The sequence below is a fragment of the Aulostomus chinensis genome, chromosome 11 (genome assembly GCF_037954235.1).
Source record: "Aulostomus chinensis isolate RoL2024-O1b breed Wild chromosome 11, RoL_Achi_v1.0, whole genome shotgun sequence".
In the NCBI taxonomy this organism is placed as follows: Eukaryota; Metazoa; Chordata; class Actinopteri; order Syngnathiformes; family Aulostomidae; genus Aulostomus; species Aulostomus chinensis.
The window spans coordinates 1,994,360-2,014,640 of NC_141330.1; the positions used below are offsets into that span (position 1 = coordinate 1,994,360).

At 46.9% G+C, this 20,281-nt stretch overlaps 2 protein-coding genes and 1 long non-coding RNA gene across 7 annotated transcripts in view; 1 reads left to right on the top strand and 2 right to left on the bottom strand.

Annotated features, from left to right (window-relative positions):
* Positions 1–15,760, top strand: part of LOC147252817 (uncharacterized) — a 38,675-nt gene extending 22,915 nt beyond the window's left edge. Inside the window, exons 3-6 of one of the 3 annotated variants that reach the window (XR_015118472.1) lie at positions 6,728–7,054; positions 7,231–7,398; positions 14,340–14,472; positions 15,046–15,760. This is a non-coding gene — a long non-coding RNA (uncharacterized LOC147252817). Of the gene's footprint in view, positions 1–6,727; positions 7,055–7,230; positions 7,843–14,339; positions 14,473–15,045 lie in introns of those variants that run through there. The other 2 variants (XR_015118471.1, XR_015118474.1) reach the window with 2 other exon arrangements.
* s100a1 (S100 calcium binding protein A1) lies at positions 593–2,761 on the bottom strand. Its single transcript, XM_086217661.1, has 2 exons — positions 2,621–2,761; positions 593–996 (listed from the first exon to the last, which is right to left on the bottom strand). The coding sequence occupies exons 1-2, from the start codon at positions 2,759–2,761 to the stop codon at positions 829–831; spliced, it is 309 nt and encodes a 102-aa protein (XP_086073787.1). The 3' UTR covers positions 593–828.
* Positions 5,771–19,323, bottom strand: tlr18 (toll-like receptor 18). Of its 3 annotated transcripts, none has more exons than XM_086217648.1 (4): positions 19,184–19,323; positions 10,018–11,016; positions 8,204–9,386; positions 5,771–7,587 (listed from the first exon to the last, which is right to left on the bottom strand). In XM_086217648.1, the coding sequence occupies exons 2-4, from the start codon at positions 11,004–11,006 to the stop codon at positions 7,201–7,203; spliced, it is 2,559 nt and encodes an 852-aa protein (XP_086073774.1). In that variant the 5' UTR covers positions 11,007–11,016; positions 19,184–19,323; the 3' UTR covers positions 5,771–7,200. The 3 variants fall into 3 exon arrangements, with proteins under 3 accessions (XP_086073774.1, XP_086073772.1, XP_086073773.1); XM_086217646.1 differs by lacking the exon at positions 19,184–19,323 and adding an exon at positions 11,860–11,885 and having other exon boundaries at positions 10,018–11,019; XM_086217647.1 differs by lacking the exon at positions 19,184–19,323 and adding an exon at positions 11,860–11,882.
* Positions 19,324–20,281: the final 958 nt, after the last annotated feature.

The window sequence follows — 20,281 nt, forward strand, 5'->3', positions numbered from 1 at the left end:
CTTAAGAACCAAAGAATAACATTTTCTAAACTACAAACTCAACATTAACCGCTGCCAATCCAGCAAGTGCATGATCATAATGTATAGTGGACCTGGGACTGGTGTTGAAAACTGTTCCCATTGCACCAAAGACCTGAAAGTGTGTTTGGCCACTGGGAACGGGACAACAGAGATTTTTCTAATTCTAAAAGAAAACCCAGCCAATAATAACATGTCTGTCCAGGGTATAAATTTGAAGCAACAGCTGATTTGTTCTTGTGCGTCTGGTCTACGGAAGCCTGTGTAAGATGTAGCTGCCCCCCCGTCCCACGCTGGGGGTCCGTGTCATACTAAAGTTACACAATGCTAGTTGGTGGCAGGGCATCAGGGCCCTCTGTTGTGTCTCTTTGTGAACCTCCAAAGATGGCGAGTGAGCAAATGGTCTTGGTGTTGCTGGTAAATACGGCAGCCGCACAATATTTATCAGTGAGAGAGGTGGTGGTGGTGGAGGTGAATGCCAGACCGCCGCGGAGGATACAGCCTATGCTAGCAGCTAGCCACACGTACCCACGGTGTAAACCCCACCCTCAGTTTCATGTGGTAACAGTGTCAATATTTGCATAGAATTCCAACACACACATTATTCAACACACAGTGACTCTGAAAAGTAACATTACTTTCAGATGAAAGGAACTCGTCAAGTAATGCACTACATTTGGAACTACAGGAACTTAAGGAAGGATTTAAGCTTTACACACCCGACGTGACCAACATTAGTTTGTAACACAATCAACACCACAAAATGCCAACACAATCCTCATTCTCTCAGTCTGTCTTCGGGTTGGAGCCCTACTTCCTGTCCCTGTTGCGATTCCTGCAGCAGTCTTCAAAGAACTCGTTGCAGGCAACTGTCAGCGCGGCCACCAGCACCACAAACTCCTGGAAGTCTAATTGTTGGTCCCCGTTTTCGTCCAGGTCGGTCATGATCTTGTCGATCCCCGCGGGGTCATTGCAGCACTAAAAGCAGAATATCATCACAAAAACGTTAAGGCTGTACAGATGTGCCTCACGCACTCCCAGACCCTGAAGATGTTGATGTCCAGCTGTCAGCTGAGTACTTCTCAAGATACTTGATCATCTGCATAGAATGTCATTTCACAGTGTGGGCTCTGCACACGCAGTTCTGACGATGTTCAGATTACATCCAGATACAAAAGCGTCGGAGAGGATGGAGCACAGTGAGTCCACAACAACAACAACAACAACAACAACAACAACAACATTCATCCGCTCCTTAAAACCTGCAGTATCTAATCAAAGTATTTTGCGTTGCTGTTCTGTCCTTCAGCCCCTACGAATAAATTAATTCAGATTAATTAATCCAGATACTCCAACCTCAGAAGAACATTAATTATTTCAGATGAAGTGCATCGCCTTGTGTTACAGCCATAGTGTGTGTGTGTGTGTGTGTGTGTGTGTGTGTGTGTGTGTGTGTGTGTTTCCTGCTCACTCCTCTGTGTCTCCAGGTACCGACTCCCCTTTCCACTACAACTAGATTGATTGATTGCGCTCACTTCCAGTCACTCGTCAGGAGCACTGGAGCGATGGCGCTCGGAGCATAAATCAGGCTGGTGCCAGTCGGTCTTTGGCACAAAGGCCGAGTTCTGATTCGCCCACTGATGAAACATTTCCGACTATTTCCAACGTCAGGGTCTACTGAGAAAATCCTGGTGTACACTAGACTAGCAAGAATGTCTGCACAAGCATCACGTGTCAAGCTGATGCACTCAGCTGTCCCACAATGCATTGCATCTATTCAGGTTGTGCAGTGGCAGATTACAAGCCCGATTTTGCTTGAGGTCTGTTAGTACTTGATGTTGTTTCCAGGGTACTTCAGTTGAGAAGGTACCACCTCCACATCGTTGGTTTCTCCCAAGGACTGAAGTTCTGTCAAAGTGATTGTGGATTACTGAGCATACGGCTGGATGAGGAAGACCTGGATTGTGCCGGATGCTGCACTTGAGTGTTTGTTGATGGGCCATTTTGCCGCCGTTAGCCGTCACTGTCAATTAGCTTCAAGCTAAATTTTCTGTGGCTGCGTCCTTCTGTATTCTAGAGTCACACAGACGAAATGCAGGAGGGAAAAACATCCCTGTGAGCTCAAGACTCCCATTAGTGAGTACTTGAAGGGCCAACAACACCTCTCAGGTGAAGCACCGCCTTACCTGCTGCAAAGAGAAAGTCAGGGAGAGCAGCAGGGGTAAAAACACCCATAAGGTACCAAACAGAGTCGACAGAAGTGACATTGATTACATCAGAGTGAGGGGGAGGAGTCGGCGGCGGTGTTTGCAGAGCAGCATTCAGCGGAAGCAGGAAGGTCGACTGAATGATATGAGCAGAGTTACCTGGGCGGTCGGCGCTTATGTTTCTCTGCTTCGCTGGGTTCATTTACCCAGAACTCACCTGGACTTCACAGGGACGGAAAATATTTCCAGCAGTGCGAAGATCTAAAACATTTGATTGACTGTAGGGTTTTGAATAACATCTTGAAAATGAGACTCAACTGGACTGCAACATTGAGGCGGTCCAGGTCAGTGGGACACATCGTGGAGGCCTGCAGCACTGAGGCGTTGATACTCACTGCCATGAAGTCGGTGAGCTCTTCTTGTAAAAGGGTCTTTAGCTCGGCTTTGCTCAGCTTGTACTTGTCACCCTCTCGTGACGAGTAGGAATGGAACACTGTAATGAGGCCCTCGATGGCCTTTTCCAGCTGGGAGCTCATTTTCAGTCTTTGAATTAATACCTGGAAGGAGACAAAGAAGAAGTCACAATTACCACCAGACAAGCAGAGGAAGAAGAAGAGTGTGAGGCCTCCAACGCCGCCGTCACTCAGGGGAAGAGCGGGTTCCTGAATGCAGGGCGATTAAAGTCATGTTTTCTTCTCTCAGGAGCCTCAAGAGAACAAATCACTTATGTGGAAACTGGCACGAGCTAAAGAGGCAGTTTAGCATCGCGGTTCAAGTCTTGGACGCCTTTGGGATTTATGGCTGGTTTCTGGTTCTGGTTAGTGTTGTGCATAATGCGCTGAACTTGAGGTGGGCCAGATGCGGAGTGGCTCAGTTTAGGCGGGTCCTCCAGGTCTTTGGTGTCACTGAGGGCCGGAGGTGGGCCGCGTAAGGACTGAGCCGAGAGGATTCATCACTAAATGGGGTCATGAGCCTCTCCTGTGGTCTGCCCCCAGTGTGTTGACACACAGAGGGTCCCACAGCTGGCACGGCTGGACAAGAGTGTTTACCTGTCCAGTGAGAGCTAAAAAAATTCATCATTCATTTCCTCTAAAAACAGCTTTTATTGAAGGGAATGTTGCAGCATCACTGAGATGACGGCACATCATCTGTTTGGATTATTAAACTGCATGTGGAAGATGTCTGCCACACCGAGCCTGAGGCCAGATAAACAGATGGAGGGTCAGGATTTAATCTAACATTACACCTGCCCGTCACTTCTCCATCAGACACCTGAGAAGCTGCTGCAGGGGGGCTGAGTCATTTCACCTCCCAGCTCCATTAAACAGTAGAGGGCAGACCCCCCCTGCAGGGTAGACCTCACTTTATGCAGACTTACATTCCTTTAGAAACTGATGCCTAAAGTATGAGGATCAACTCTGGAGAGCTCGGTCACATTTCATCCTTTAGACAGTCGGATGAGTTCATTCCTGCTGGTAGAGACGTCAATCATGCAGAACTGCTGTATAGCCCAAATACATACAGCGATACACGCACATACACACACACACACACACACACATATATGTGTGTGTGTGTGTGTGTATGTATATACATATAATACACAAAAACAGAGGTACGAGTGCATACTGCAAAGGGTACAAACGCTTGTCAGAGAGAGAATTCTTTTGAAGGACAGTCAGAAGGTCACTCCGGCCTCTTGAGGACCTCTTTTCTTTCTTACTTACTTCTTTGTGGTTTAAATGTAGTTCTCAAAAGTACTCCTGTAGGTAGAGGTCTGTTCCTGTCTCGTACCTCCACTTTTAGTGTGTAACTGGCATCATTTTCTCAACGCTGCAGAGACCCGTTTCTTTAATTAACTTCAGTGATTGCAGTTAATCATTTATTCCTGCTGCAATCTGAGAGCTGATTAAAATGACAAATACAAGACCGGTGTTCATCAACTGATGCGAAGTTAAAAGCAGTTTTTGAAAATGTTCTAATCAAACTAAGGCACATTACACACGAACCCCTGAAATTACTGGTAAATACATTAAGAAAGGTTTTAACCCAACCTGTCTCCAAGTTTTAAAGGGAGCATCTCTGGCTGTCTCTCTTGGACATCAAATGGCAATAAAATACATGCAAGACATCCTGGTAGACTCAACAAACATTTCCACAGAAGAAAAATAGACACTTACACGTTCAGCTGTGACCGATCTAATCTTCAGTTGGCCTCTGAGCCACACAGCAGACTCAAACTCACCTAACCCTGTAGACTAGAAGGTGCCGGTGGAAGTGGCCTCAGCTCTCATCGCATCTGTGGGCTCCTCTCCCCAGGGTGCCAATAAATCTGGGTCAGACAGGCGCCACCCTGTGGACAGCAGCAGCAGCACCAGCAGCAGCAGAACCTTTTGCACAGGTGAGCCTGGCGATGAAAGGCGATAGCAGGGGTATCAAGCGCTCAAGAAAAAACAAAAATCGTCCTGCAATGCTTCACAATATAGCATTGATGCCCTCTGGTGGACATTAGAAGAACAGCATCAAGAGGTCAAAGAAAAACGTCTCAATTTGGTGGAAAACAACAGTTTTATTGGAGAATTTGGAAGCCGGTCGTCCTGAACTGATGCTGTATGGCTGCGGGATCCAGGGGGAATTAAAATGCACTCACATCAGGAGTTTGTGTTCCTTAATTTTGTGGTGCAGGATACAGTCAATACGGTAAAGCTGAGGTTGAACTTTCAAAATCGACGGCAAACGTATGCCTGCTGCATCCATACTTGCCTGTGTACTCCGCCTGTCAAGAGCGCAGCAGCAGTGCAGAATGAGCCAGCCATGTCTGTTTAGCTTGAAGCTAATGGAGACTGACAGGAATAATGACAGTTAGCTAAGTTAGTTAAGCTATCAAAGCAGCAAAAATGGTTATAATTCAAAAGAAGACCGAGGCGAAAGCTGTCAGAAATGGTGTAAAAACGTTCTCTCTTGACAAATGATGACATGAATGATAAATAGTGACTATACTGGTAAATCATCCCAGAAATACTGTGAGCAGAATCGATTGTTGGTGTTCCTACCACGGCTCTTGTTCATTTGGTGAGGCTGGACTCACGTTTATTGGGTGTGACGAGTGACTTCCTTCTACATCATCTCCAGTTAAACGAATGGCTTCAAGAGCGAGTAATCTGAGCGACAAGACAAATTAAATTTTCAGTTCGCTGGATGAGTCTTTGGAGTTGGACTCCTCAACATGAGGATTATATCCATATTTATTTGCTGCTGCTGCCAACTCTCGCTTGGGTACATGAGGCATCTAAAAGTGTTGCTAAAAAATTACAAGAGCAGCTATGAATTCTTTTGTAAAATGTTAGTGAATAATAAAATAACAATAACAACAATAATAAGAATAATATATGATAGTGTGGCCAAAAATGTGCGCAGAATATCTGAAACCCCTCAATCTCCCTGGTGGTAATTCAGTATATCACGATTGGACCAGTGTTCTCTCGACTCTCTCCACTGAATAACACTTAAAACCAAAGCGTGACATTTTATTTGATAACCCAATGATACATCAACAGTGCAATGTCCAGCATTTTACAAGTAACAAACAGCGACGATATGAAGATTGCAAAAATATAGACATGGCTATAAAGGATGTATGGAATCATACACAACTCTTTTTTTGAAACACTTTTCATCTCCTCTTCTGCAGGAAAGCTTGATATTTAAATTGAGAAACTACATTCATTCGCAGGATTAAACTCTCCAGATGGCTGCACGTGTATATATATTTATTTATTTATTTATATAAATATAAAACCTCATTTGGACAGTGAAAGTATCAAAACAAAGCTACTGCCATGGGACATTTGCGCTCAGTTAATTCAGTCTTGAACAAAAATCTCACCTCTACTTGTCATCGTCATTGTTGTTTTATCAGTTTTTTTTGTTGGATTCCTACTTTGGTCATTTTTCATTTGTGCTGAAGTCTGTAAAGACGCTTCAAAGTCAGAACACAGAGGTGTCTGGAGACAACGTGTCCCTTACTGTGCACTTTGGATGAAATCTGGCCCCTGAGATCAGGACATTACAGGCTGTGTCTAGTAGGCACTTGAGCACAGTTTCAGCTCCGGTACAGTGTTGTGGTTACGATGGCAGGCCAGCAGGCGCGCCTGGTCGGTGGGTTTTACACGCCCAGTAGCAGGAGTCGTTCTCAGGTTTTTGGGGTTACAGAGCAAGAGAAAGATCAAATACTGAAGACGCAGCAATCAAATGGACGAAAAAACTAGATTTTGTTGGGCTGGATGAGCAAAAAAGGGAGAGCAACCTCGAAAGGTAGTGAAAAAAAAGAGACTTACATTCATGGCGTGGACAGAAAATGTTGGCGAGTGTGCAACTGGTCGCTCTTGGAACATTAAAACTTTAAAGGCAATGATATGTTGATGCTTTTTTCGTTTTTTGCTTGGAGCAGTTAATGCAACTATAAATTATTCTTTGCTGTGTTTTTTTCACATTTACAACAGATGCATGCACAGCAAACGTCACCAAGGCACTGAACACCAAGAGCAGGTCTAGAACCTCAAATGAAAGAGACCCAACATTCCCACATGAGCAGCACTCGGCGACGTTGGCCAGAAAAAAAGCTGCCTTTTAGCAGGAAGAATAGTGAAACACTGTGTTTGACATCAGTGGATTCAGACCAGCAGCTTGCAGTGGGGACACTGAGGAAATCAAACGAGTGACCTCTTGACCTCAGCCATCGTTTAGTCGAGTAGAGACGATGAAGAATGTAATCAACCCACAAATACAAACTACTGGAGCGTAGAAAACAACCAGCGCCTCCTAGACTGGTGAGCTCACAGGAAGTGACGACCGCCCCAACGCACATCATCACCCAAACCCAAACGGTTCCCCACATTCAAGCCCGTACTGAGAATACCGACTGAGTTGATTCAGAACACCACAACGACAGTTCGTCATGATCCCCTTCGTGTGTCTAATGATTTGCTTCTTCGTCTCTGTGCAGATCAGGCTTTGCTGCATCCGGCCTCCAGTTCTCCGGTGGGCGTTCAATCACCGAGACGCCTCCAACAGACGAGGTTCTCCTCTTCCGGTTTGTCATCGGCTTGCCCAGAACACTCTTCAGCTGCGCCCAGAAGAAAACCTGCTGGTTGACCTGCTGGGGCCACACCAGGTACGTCTTGGTACTCAGCATCTTCTTCAGCTTGCAGTACTTGCTGGGCAGAGAGTTGGGATCAATGGGCTCCTTCACCACGAGGATGACATCGCCGAAGGTCTTTCCCATTGCTCTCTGCTGAGCAAAATATAGCTCATAGTTGCACCACTCGCTGTTGACGAAGTGGCGTGAGAGGACGAATATTACCTACAGATGGAAGCAAAATTGTATTGAAAGTTTGATTTTGACATTTCAACTGTAATCTCAAACTTTTCTAAACTTGCAAAATGAAGTAAAACATCTCTCTGGTTTGTAACTGACGGTGGTTAGCTGGCAGGCCATTTGTAGAGCTGAGTTAACACGCTGAAGAGCACAGATAACCATCCTCAGCCCTGACAAGTGCGTGCACAAGACAACATCACGTGTTTCCCTGTTGAGCAAGTTGCCCACATTCTTTACTTCCTTCCTCAGTTCAGAGGAGGGTTTCCAAGGGGAAGTCAAAAAGAACTCTGACAACCACCCCGACCATGAGTCAGCGCTTAAAATATCGACCCATCCAGTACTCCATGAACTCTTCTTCATTGGTAGAATATTTGAAGTATAAGGATGTATTGCTTTGGAGACTCAATTTTACAAAATTAAAGTTTAGAAGGGCAAAGATGCTGCCAACCTACTGGAAACGAGCTCAGCTGACCACTTCCTACAAACCAAAGTTCCTCAAAAACTAGTTGGCAGGTTTCCTCACAGACTGACCATTTGGCATGGCTGTGTTATCAGTAGTTCTGACGTCTTGTGTTAGGAAATAAAGAGGGCATGTTTGTACCTTGCGACTGCTTTCAATGTTCTCAATGATGTTATCAATGATCCACTTTCCTGGCATGAAGTCTCTCTCGTGAATACATAGGCGATAGGGGTTCTTGTTGCTCTCCAAACAGGGCAAGAGCTGGTCCCTCACCCAGTCTGCATCACAGTGGCTGTAGGATATGAAGGCGTGATAGGCGAAGGTCTCCGGCTCCCCTGCTGCCTTTTCCTTGTGAGCTCTGTATTTGGCCCGGATGATCTGATAAGTGGCTTTCGTGTACCAGGGGAGGTCAAAAATGTAGCAGATGAGCATCAGAATCAGGATTACAGCTGCGGTGGTAGCAACACAGATGATGATAACTAGTCGGATGTCACAAGCTACACGACCCGGGAAGTATTTGGATATGACCGTGTTCAGGAAGGCCTCTGGGTGGTAACACCTGTAGTTCCAAGGCCAGTCTGTGAGATTGACTTTTCCTTTTGACATCGTATCCTCGATAAAAGCGTGGAGCTCACATGTGCAATGGTACGGGTTGTTCCCCGCTGTCAGGTGGGACAGTCGAGGCATTTCCTGGAAGGATTCCATGCTAATGAGACCAAACGAATTGCCATCCAAAGCCAGCACCTGTAGCGATGGACTTTTCCACTTAGATGGGATGTACTTGATTTTATTGCCGCTCAGCAGGAGCTCTTTCAGGTTGGTGGTTTTCTGGAAATACGTCATATCCAGCTGGTCCAGGTTGCAGGATGTAAGATCCAAGAACTGCACTGTGGTGGGAAGACAACGAAGGGCTTCACTTTCAAAGTTGTTGTTGTGGGCAATAAACCGAGTGATATTTTGCTGCCAAACACAGCCCCGGCTGCTTTCAGCTGACCCCAGTTTGTTGTTGCTCACGTCCAACACTTGCAGCTGCTGGAACTCTTTTGCTAGAGAAGACAAGATTTTAAGGCTGGTCAACCCATTGGTGCTCAAGTTGAAGGTGTGAAGATTTGGCATGGTCCCCTTGTAATCACACCGCTGGTTAAAGATGAAATCATTCTCCAGTCGATTATTGGAGACATCCAACAACTCCACACCTTTCATCTCAGGCCAGGAGTCGCAAGGTGCAGAGTTGAAGTACACATACTGAATGGAGAGGTGTTTTATTTTGTTGAACCAAGTGAAGCGCCAGTCAAATCGCAGGATGTCAGGATTGCTAATATACCTGGAAGAAAAAGGGATTGTAAGTATTCTGGCACAAAAGCACTTGGTCAGAGCTCAAAAAACAACAAAGTTGTGTATCCCAATGCAATTGGAGTGGTTGTTGGATGCTGCCACGACCCAAAACTCTCCCCAATTTAGCAGAAACTGCGAAAAAATACATGAGTAGCCTCGTTTTGATGCCACTTCCCATCATGTCCACCTGCAGAGAGCAGATCAACCCAGGACTGGAAGTTAGACACAGAAACATTAAAATGTCTGGCTGGATTACAAAAGAAAACACCCGATGCAGACCTGATTGTATGTAACATGACTACGTCTACATTACATCATGGTGGGCGGTGCCAGGCCTGGAGTCAAAAGGTCAGAGGACATTTGACACCTTGGACCATAAGGAAAACCAACAGGAAAAGAGAATCGGCCAAGTCAAGTCAAGTCAAGTCAAAGAGTCAAGCAGCAGGACGGTGGCGCTGGCGAGCCTGGTGGAATTGTCTGTTCCCTTCGTGTTGTTATTTCATTTCAAGACATTAAGCGCATCATAGTGCAGTGTCGCTATCCAGCAGCGACTCTGTGACATGATGACAAACCAGAGACAAACGTTAAACACGACCTGCCAAGAGGAGAAAGATACCCACCACAGATCCAACTTTTGCAGCTCCAGGTCCGTGATACTGGAACCTGCCCCACTATCAATGAATGTAGGTGAGCGGGCAAAGTCGATGTACTGAAACCTCACTCTTGCGATGGGGGCAAGTTGTAAGTTCATCAAAGCCATCCTCAGGAGATTTTCATTGAATTTACCCCTGTGAAAGATGATCTGATTGGCTCCGACATCTTTCAGACCCTGGAAGATATCGATGTCTCCTATGTAGTACATGAACTCAAAAAGGTTGCGGAACTGGAGGACACTGAAGGTTTTGTTGGCGATGTCGTGCAGCATGTCCACGAGTGCTTCTGGCCGTTGATCTATGGCCATGTCAAAGCCCATCTGCCTCGTCTGAATAACTTCTAAACTTCCAGGCTCGTAGTAATTCAGATTGTTGGAGCATTTGATGGCAAAACCTTGTAACTGGATGTTCCGCAGAGGCTGAAAATCTCCTCTCTTCAATCCCATCACCAGAGGGCCGCCCATGGAGAGAACCTGTAGTTTGACAAGTTTGGAGAAGCTGTCTGCCAGTGTAGCATGTTCGTAAAGGTTGTTGGACATGAGGAGATATTTTAGGTTCGAGAGAGACGTCAGCGCTGTGACAGGAATTTCCACAAGGGAGTTATTAAAGATGTCAAGATGCTCCAGCAGTTTGTTGTTCTCAAAGGCATCATTGTCAATGTGTGAGATATTATTGAACTTCAGGAGAAGGATGCGGAGCCGAGGGAGGCGGCGGAAATCCTCTGCATGGACAGCCTGAAGTCTGTTGAAGGAAAGATCCACTTCCTCCAATGTGGACGGAAACTGTCCCCATGGGACGCTCTGGAGCTGCCTCCCCAAACAGTCAGCAGAGCGGCCAGACTTGTAGATGTGGCAGGGTCCTGTTTCGATGGTGGTGGGAAATGAAGATGGACTCGGCGTCGGGGATGCGAGTGTCACGAGGAGGAGGGCACTGAGATGAATGACGTTCCACGGCATTGTGAAAGACCTGCTGGGACACAAATACATGAAAATCAACTGTTTCAATGGAGGAGTGGCAAGATGAGATGAGCTGTGTCTTTAGAAAGCAGATGAGTGCCTGGACGACACAGAGGGTTTTCAAATTTTAAATTATTTTGAGTCTTGATTGTCAGAATTGAACTGCACCGTCGCAACTACAGCAGTCATCCAGTAGTTTATTCAGTTTGAGATGATAATCCACATCCACTGTACATTCATGCTCTCTGTTCTTGCTTGTCCTTATTTCCTTCCTTTTGGTTTTACATCTCACTACATTTCTTCTTGCAGAATTTTCTTACTTGTACTCAACTGATCTGGCAGCATGACACCTGCCCCCCCCCCCCCCCCCCCCCCACCTGTGAGGGAGATAAAAGGCTGACGGGGACACTTTAAGTTCTCTTTCAGATATTTGTTTACACTCCAGCAGGCACAGATTTGAATTTCACACAAACACCCTCTCTGCAAATTCCAGCAATATCTTGCTTTGCGATCACGACACCGAGTCTGTGAAAGGGTCTCTGATTTGCATGATCGCCGCTGACCAAAACTCCCTCTGACGCACACAAGCATTCCAGTTAGAACCAGCACTTCATTCCTGTAAGATCTTTGGAGTGTATATTTTGGTGGTCATTTTCAAAACAGAAAACAGAGGGAGAGAGGCGCCTGCTGACTCTGCACCATCAGTTTCCCATCACTTCTCAGTAAATTGTGATGGTGATGCCTTTGCTAAATTCATTTCCTTGGCAGGCTACATGAGTAAGACACATGAGGATGTACATAAAACCACAGTGAAAAAGCAGTCAAACTCACTACAGCACACATCGGTACTTACAGTGCAGCATTCGGGTGCTCGGCTCGTGTCTGTAAACACAGACTCTATGAAACCTGCTGCCCTCCTTCTTTATTTATACAACCGGTCCAAGGCTGCAGGCTCACGTGGAGGAGATGACATGTTTTATAACCCCCGTTAAAGAAATAACCATCACTTGCCCAGCAGTCTTGTCAGTGTTTTGTGTGGTCATTGTGTGTGCGGTGACTCGTTACTTCCTTATTTATTACAGATTATCATAGATTACAGAATATTCGGATTATAAAATCTGTGTCTGTTAGAGCCTCCAGGTGTGTTAAAGTCCTCCCGGTACAAGAACTACCAAATCAAAACATGTTGAGTTATCGCACCCAGATGTGATCAGTCGTTATTTCATCAAAGTTGAACTGGTGCGTATGAAAGGTCAGATTTAAGCCTCGCGTCGGTTCCCCTGGTAGCTGTGACCAGGGTATCAGCAGTAAACAAAAGCCTGTAGTCTGGGAGTCCCTGAATGGAGCCTTGTGTTTACCGTGGGTCCAGCTATCGTCTTCCTTCCTTGTCATGTAAACATTGATAGAGTGAGAAAACGGCAGCTGTTCTTGCAAACTGACAAAGATTAGATAAACATCAATCACACTGAGTCACTGAAAGGCTCTTGTATAAAATAATAGTGTGCAGTCACGCGGCTGTGAGATAGTCCAGACTATACTGTCTCTTTTTACCGTAGTAAACATGCACAACTAGAAGGACGATTTATGATGTTGTGAAAACACGATCTTCATCCAAGGAGAAGTGTTGTTCTGATGACGGAAGAATTCAGGGATTATAATCTGTTAGGATCCACTCCAGCTGGGATCCCTGACTCTGACAGGCAGCTGGAGGATTCTGTGTTTGAGTCCCACACACTGGCGGACACACAGCACGGTGGAGCAGTGGTCCTCACTGTGGCCCCCATCAAGAAGGTTGTGGGTGGAGCAGTGGTCCTCACTGTGGCCCCCCAGCAAGAAGGTTGTTGGTGGAGCCCCAGCTGGAGCACGGGGTCTTTCTGGGTGAGTCTCCATGTTCTCCTGTTCCTGCTGGGTTCTCTCTGGTACTCCAGCTTCCTCCACAGTCCAAAGACATCAAGAGGGACCAGGTTAATCCAGACTCTAAATTGACCGTAGGCGTGGCTGGGAGAGCCAATGGTTGTCTGTCTCTATGTGTTGGCCCTGCCATGGACTGGTGACCTGTCCAGGGGGAGGGCTGCTGGGATAGGCTCCACCCCCACCACCCTCAACAGGAGAAGAGGGAGAACATGGAGGGATGGATGGATGATGGATGGATGATGGATGGAGGGATGGATGGATGGATGGACACCGGTGGCCCAAGCATGAGCCTGGAGCTTCTAACATTGTCCAGCTGTGAGTGATTTGGAGGACGTGGAGAACTCACGATGCCGCAAACTCATCATTTATCCACTCAAGCCTCAGGTGGTTCGCTGGTTCTTCTCGTTTTCCCTTTGCTTTTAATTCTGCTGCAGTTAATTAAAAGACATGTTGGTTGTTAAGGAGAAGGCTTGCGTGTGCGTCATGTGACTGGAGCTCGACAGAAGTACAAATCAAGAGCTTTGTTTGATGGACGTTCTCCCTTTTGTCTGGTTTGTCTTGATCTTTGCCAGGGACGCTCAGTTGTGGGGAAGTGGATCAACAACTTCTTCTTCTCCTCTGTTCCAGAAGCATCTGCTCCCGTTTAGTTCTCGTTCCCTCGGCAAGTTTTCTGATTCTCTAGACACAAGCTGTCAACAAACGCTGTCAGTTTATAACATGAGTTGCTCGGGTTATTGAGTTTATGACCTTCATTTGGTTTGACATTAACTTGCCTGGCAGTAACGTCTGGTGTGTGTGTGTGTGTGTGTGTGGGGGGGGGGGGGGATTGTGAAATGTGCAGTTTTATCTGTGGGAGGAATGTGATATGCTGGGCGCGCTGGCGGATGTTTATTTGATTCTGGATAACTGTTGTCCTCGGCTTCACCACTGAGCGGCGAAGAAGCTTGCGATTGATGTCAACACGCCTCGGATACGTTAGGGTATTGAAGCTAGGTCACAGACATGTATGACCTATTTATGTGCATACAAGGAGCGCAGCTTTGTTCCTGTTAATAATTTCCACGTGCAGCTGGGCGTTTTGCCAGGTTCAGACAGGATAAGAAGACACTTTGGACCCTCCGTGAACACGTAAGGAGGAATTCTAGCTGTTTCCTCTGCGCAAGAGAGATAGTCAGTGCCTCCACAAGAACGTGAGTATGCGATCGCATAATTCAATGCATCGTCAGCCAAAGTCCGCACATTTATGCGGGGGCTGCACTTTTTCGAAGACGTCGCACTTTCGCTGTGTAAATCACTGATTTCCACGCCAAATGCGCATAATATGCAGGGCTTGCATGATTTCATAAACCCTGCATTTTGTCTCAAAAAAGTCACTCATATCTTGAAAGAAAGTTTAAAAATGTTGCGTTTAATTCACAGAAAAGCAGCCATTTTCCTCCTGCTGCAGCTGCAACAGATGCAAACCCTGTGAGGAAGACATGATGCAGTCCGCAGATCCGCCTCATTTGCCAACAAAAATAAGCTCGGAAGTCGTCTGGCTCATCAAGGTTTTGTAAGTTTGAGCTGTGAGTTATTTTGGTCGGAAATAAAAGAAGGTGTCAGCTGAGTGATTCCCAGCACTTCCTGTGACGCGGCGTGCTCGCTTATCATAGGAAGTCATGAGAAACGACTCCTTACATTCAGGTCGTAGCCTGAAGAGCACAGAGTGTTGGCGGAATCACTTTTTGTTTCTTATTAATCAAACTGCAGTTTTTGCAAGTTCCCGCCATTTCACTTCTTAAAATTGCTCAAATGTCCTGTGTATTCCATCGCATGTTTTAAGAAAACCTGCTGCAAAATCAAGGATTTTTGCCCGCAACAATCACGAAAAAAAACGTTCATTTTTCTAGAAGGACTGGATAGTAGAACATGTTCAGAACCAATGTTAGAACCAGTTTCTACGCGTTCCCAGATCATCATCATTCATTCAAGCAACTAAAGGTGCAAATTGACTCCTAAGCTCCTAACCTGTGAGGCAGGTTGGGGTGCTGGACGCGTGCCATACAAACGTTACAATGTTGTTAGAAGAAGCAGATTATCTGGTTAGTCTGACTCTCTGAGTTGGCTCTCTGCACGCGTTCCGTAGGTCCACCCGTGCTGTTGCACCCAGAAGACTCAAGGAGGACAAAACAACAGTCTCCTGGAGCGATAAGGAGGCCGGCTCGGCCTGCAGACTTGTCAACTTTCATTTATCGTCTTTGAATAAACGGGGACGTGGCTCGCCAACTGGCCGGGTGTTTGACACAGAAGGCGAACCAGAAGAAAGTCTGACTGTGACAGTTCACTTGAGGAATAGGTAGAATAAGTACTGCTACTTCTGCCAGTCTTTAACACAAGTATCTGTACTTCTACCTGAGTCATGAATGTGTTCTTTTGCCCCTTCCTCTACTGTCGAAGATGGAGCTGAAAGTACAAATCAGCTTCAATAAATGTGAAGGAGTTTTCTGACTCTTGAAATCAACCACGTCTTTCCTACTTTGTCATACGAGGGTGCTGTCAGTCGTCATGTGACCCTGCACGTGCAGAGCCTATGTGTGGGTGGGTGTTGTTTTCCTCTCCCTCTCTGCGCCCATGCAGCAGGCAGGACAGGTTTTGGGGGACTTTCCCTCCTGGGCCCCCCCCAAACTTGTTTTCTGCAACATTGTTTTCATTTTGTTTGAGCTTGAAGATCTCGTCCGATTGTGTCTTCCCACACCCTCCTGGCTGGGGAGGAAGGTCTGGGCACGAGGAGTTCACCACTGTTTCTGAGTTTGGTTTCAACCTCTCCGGTTGTTTTTCCTGGATTGTGTTTGTGTAAAGTCTGTCTGTTGATAGGAGAGGAGATAAAGTCATAAAAACACCTGCTATCTCTTCATACGTGTCTGAGGTTATTTTTATAACCATGATATCAAGAGATAATTGCAGAAACTTTAAAAAGAAACTGTGACAAAAATGTGAGAGTCGCTCTTTCATCATAGATACCGTTCTTCTTTCATGACACCTCCTGCCTCAGATGTCAGGTAATCTCCTTTGCTTCTTTGCAGATTTAAATCCCAAAGCTCATATTTATTGACTGATTGAACCTATTGTCAGAGAAAAGATTAAATCTCTCCTCCGAAATCTGTTTGCTCCCTAAACTGTTTGTGCTGCGGATGGAGAAAATGTTACACAGGAAGAAAACTGACTCCTAAATGGTCACAGATGAGTTCAGATGTGGCTTTTGTTCCTCCCGCGAACACAAAACGGTTCACACGTGTGTACGCGTCATAACCTGAATCAGTATTCGTGTTTCACACGCAGATCTGAGCGTGTCTGAGAAGCCTCATGAGCATACAAAGGTCTCATTCGGAGACTATAAAATGTGAATGATGTCAGCAGCTTGGAGCCTGGCACGTGACTGGAGGCGTGAACTCGCTCTTCTGCGTTTACAAAATGACCCACAAACCGTTTAATGTATGAAAAGAAAAACAAGACGGTCAAACAACTCAGCGACCGACTCACCCGCCTCATCTTAGCCTCAGCACTTTCCCTCCCATCCTCCAGCCAGGGATCTGTTCATGGCCAGAGGGAAGAAGAGGAGCCATCACTGGGGGTCAGCTGGGGGCTGCGGGGGCCATTTGATACATCTTTTTAGTGTCTCGCTGAAAGAAATGAGCGGTGGAAGCAGGAGAGGTTGCTTGTGCTGCCGGCGCCGTCCTTAGCGACCCTCACCTCTACGGTCTAATGTGATAGACCTGCACCAGGTTAGCAACCATTTTATGGCAGAGAAGACAAATGGGTCAATCATTGATTAAACTGTGACATCCGCGGCATGACCAGCGTCATCCGAGCCGCACAAGGCTCTCTACCTGTGTCTGACATTTGCCCAGCAGTCAATATTTGGGGGCAAACGGCTTTTTCATTGACACGTGCCGGAGGCGCTGTGCACGTACCATGATCTGATCTGGCAGTAGACTCATCCCCCTGATGGACGTCCTTGACTTGGGTTTAATGATGCTCCATGTTTATGAGACACACACACACACACACACACACGCACACACACACACAAGCACAGCGGCACGTCAGTTATGGCCGTCTTAGGTCCTCATGGACAGCAACAGCCTCGCCAGTCCACGCTTGGAATGAAAGGAACCGATGTTCTACAGAACCGCTGCTGTTTGGAACAAACTACAAGACCCAAGATTTTGTTTTATTACACGTGAGATTTGGACGAACAGAACCAAGCAATAGGATCACGGACCGGACCAGAGCAAACAAACAAGAGGGCGCTAAGCCTTGCAGTAGCTCACTACAGGAATGTACTGCTGCATGTGATGGATAAGCTAACAGACCTGTAAAGCTACAATACACAAGGTTTTATTCAAACAGCTTCTAATCCATTTGACTGAGGAAGCTCAGAGAGACATTCGATCAGTCAGATGGAGGAAGTGTGAGGAACATTAATGAGGCAGCCGCCACTGTGTATCGAAGATCAGTGACACAAGCGACAGCAACGAAGACTAAAAGAGCGTGTTGTCTGGTCCGACACCAGCGTGGAACAAAGCCAAGGAGAACAGTGAGTTCTCTGTTGGTGAGCTTTGACTCCACCTGGGTTTTATTGTCCTGCTGTCAATCCCGAGGGACTGGAAATGAGCAGCTGATGAAAGGAGCATGGGCCAAGGAGTGACACCAGGATTGGACTCCAAATATTGATCAGATCAAATTATTGATTAATAATGAATAACAGCAAACTAGCAGACATGGGTCTTGGTGTTGGGGGGGGGGCAGTCAGAGCTTTTTGACTGCAGTTCCACTGTGAGACAAACGTCCTTCATAAGAAATGAATTCATAGCTTCAAGTTTAACATAAAAATTGGATAAAAAGCCAAGCCAAGCACCTGTCAGGCGCCGCCTCCAGGACCCTCAACGTACCTGTTTGGGAGCCTGCTCTATTTTCCCATTAATTCATGCAGGAATTCTCAGCCCTCCGGACAGACTCAGTCAAAAACTGACAGAGCTGCGTAACCCAAATACCTCCGAGCTAACGTGGCGCAGCTGTATGTGTTTTTATCTCAATGATACATTCAAAGAAATCACTTGCATCCGTGACGGCAGCAAAGCTCATATCTGAGGGAGGATACTGGCCGAGAACAGAGAGAAGAAACGTGAGTACCCTCAGAAGAGTCAAGCCAGGGTGACGCGCAGCAAGAACCATGCAGCACAGCCAGTTACTAACCTGCTCCCCCTCGTTTGCGTCATTACTTGGCCAAGCAGAGGGAGAACAGACTTCCTCTTGTGTCCAAGAGCCTCTATTCTTAATCCATGCAAAGGAAGTCTTCCACATCATTTTATCTTCTGCAACAACAGGCGTTATTTCTGAGGGGCGTATGGTCAATCAGAACACGGTCATGTTGCTCTGTATCGAACTCGAAACCCAGCACGAGCGGTTCCTTCCACAGCGGGCCGTTAAGCAGAGAGCCTCTCCTCCTCCTGGGATCCCTCACTCAGTCGCTCTCAAACATTACCAGCTCATAACCTTGACATTCCCTCTTGAAAGGAGATGGTGTGTGATCAGGTGTTGTGTTTAGGGCCTGGAGGAGCCGGGCCACCGCAGACATCCTCTTAGTGCCCCGAGTCTGGAGTACGCACAGTGACATCAGCGGCACACCAACGGCACCTGCAGTGCAGCCAGCAGGCCTTGTGAAAGGATTCTCTGGGGTTAGACCCTCCAGCGCCCGACGTGACACATAACCTGCTCAAATACAGAGGCGTGGTTTGGGTGATGGTGCCCTCCGACCCATGGGAGCAGCAGGAGATGCGACCCATCAGCTGACCCTGGGACCATTTCTGACATTAGAAGTGCTAGCCTAGCCGCCGCTGGCGCTGGCGCTGGAGGATCCAACCCAGGTGGCAAACTCCCAGCCTCTGAGTCATGAATGTAGGGGCATATTCCTCGGGGGTCTGATCCCACAACGTCTTTACAAATCACCTTGTCTTCACTCGTCTACTCTCACAGAACACTTTGACCTGCTCTGCTTTTGAGAAAACTCTGTCCGTCAAGGACAACAGCAAGGTTTTTATCATGCCTCCGCCATCTAGCAGGAGTGTTGCTCAAGCAGGTCCCTCCCGTCCCTCATCCAGAACCTCATCACTCAAGGATCCACTTTGCTTGTCATCAGTTTGAAGTACAGAAAGAACTGAATGAACCCGAGACTCGTGGAGACATTTGGAACAAGCAGGAGAGCAAATAATCTTTCAACTCACCTCAAGACGAAGGCAGTCAGAGGCGACTCCTCCTCAGTCTGACTTCAGCAGCTCATTTTAACCTGTGCTGCGTGTCAGACGCTCGCTGGGCGGTGACTCAGCGCTGGATTAGTTAGCCTGCAGCAAGGACGCGGCGATTTTCTCTCTCTCTTTCTCTCTTTCTCTGTTTGTCTCACTCGCTCTGTGTGTGTGTGTGTGTGTGTGTGTGTGTGTCTTAGACATGTGAAGAGAGGATTTAACTTCCTCAACAGCTACACATTACTTTCACTCTTTGAGATTTAGAGATCTAGATTTCTAGATGTCTGATTTGAACCCATCCAAGTTTATGATGGCGGCCCGGCGAAGGCGTTCGCCACCCTGGAGCTCGTTTTCGACGGGTCTGTTCCTCTGCTGGGGTGAGCAGGCAGCGCTGCTGGTCTGTGCAAGCCGGTTCTGTCTTGGCTGTCAGACTTCCACTTCCTCCCGGTTCATCTTGTTTGTTAGCAGCGTCTCACAGGCACTGAGGAGTGAATGACACAGTGACTGTGACCTTTGACCTCTGACCAAATTCCAACCAGTTGCTCCAGTAATACTGTGTTAGAGAGTGGGACAGATACCATGTCATGACGTGACCTTGACCTTTGACCACCTTGCCCTTGAATCCCAGCAGATATTTGTGTCAAATACGATGAAAACGTGAATCTTCAGCCGTTCACCATCGCAGAGGCAGTTACAGAATAAAAGGTTCAAGAGGACGACTTGAGGGGTAAAAGCGAGGTGAACCGAGTCTGGATCCAGCTGGCAGGAGGAGGCGGAGCTGAAGGAGCAGAGATACTCCGACACTAGAGTTTCTCCAAAGAAAACTGTCCAGGACACCGATTCATTCGGAACTGGGACAGCAGAACCTGAACAGCCTTGTCTAGAAGAGGAGAACCTACATGTTCCTGCAACGCAGTTCAGAGGGGAACATCGTTCTTTCCTGTCTTTCATTGTGATGACAGGAACATTCATCAGGAATTAATTAGCCAAAAGTGAAACACGGTTCTATGGGTTCAGAAGTTTACGTGTCTGAAGTCTGACACAGAAGCTCAAAGTCAGAATGTGTGTGTGTGTGTGTGT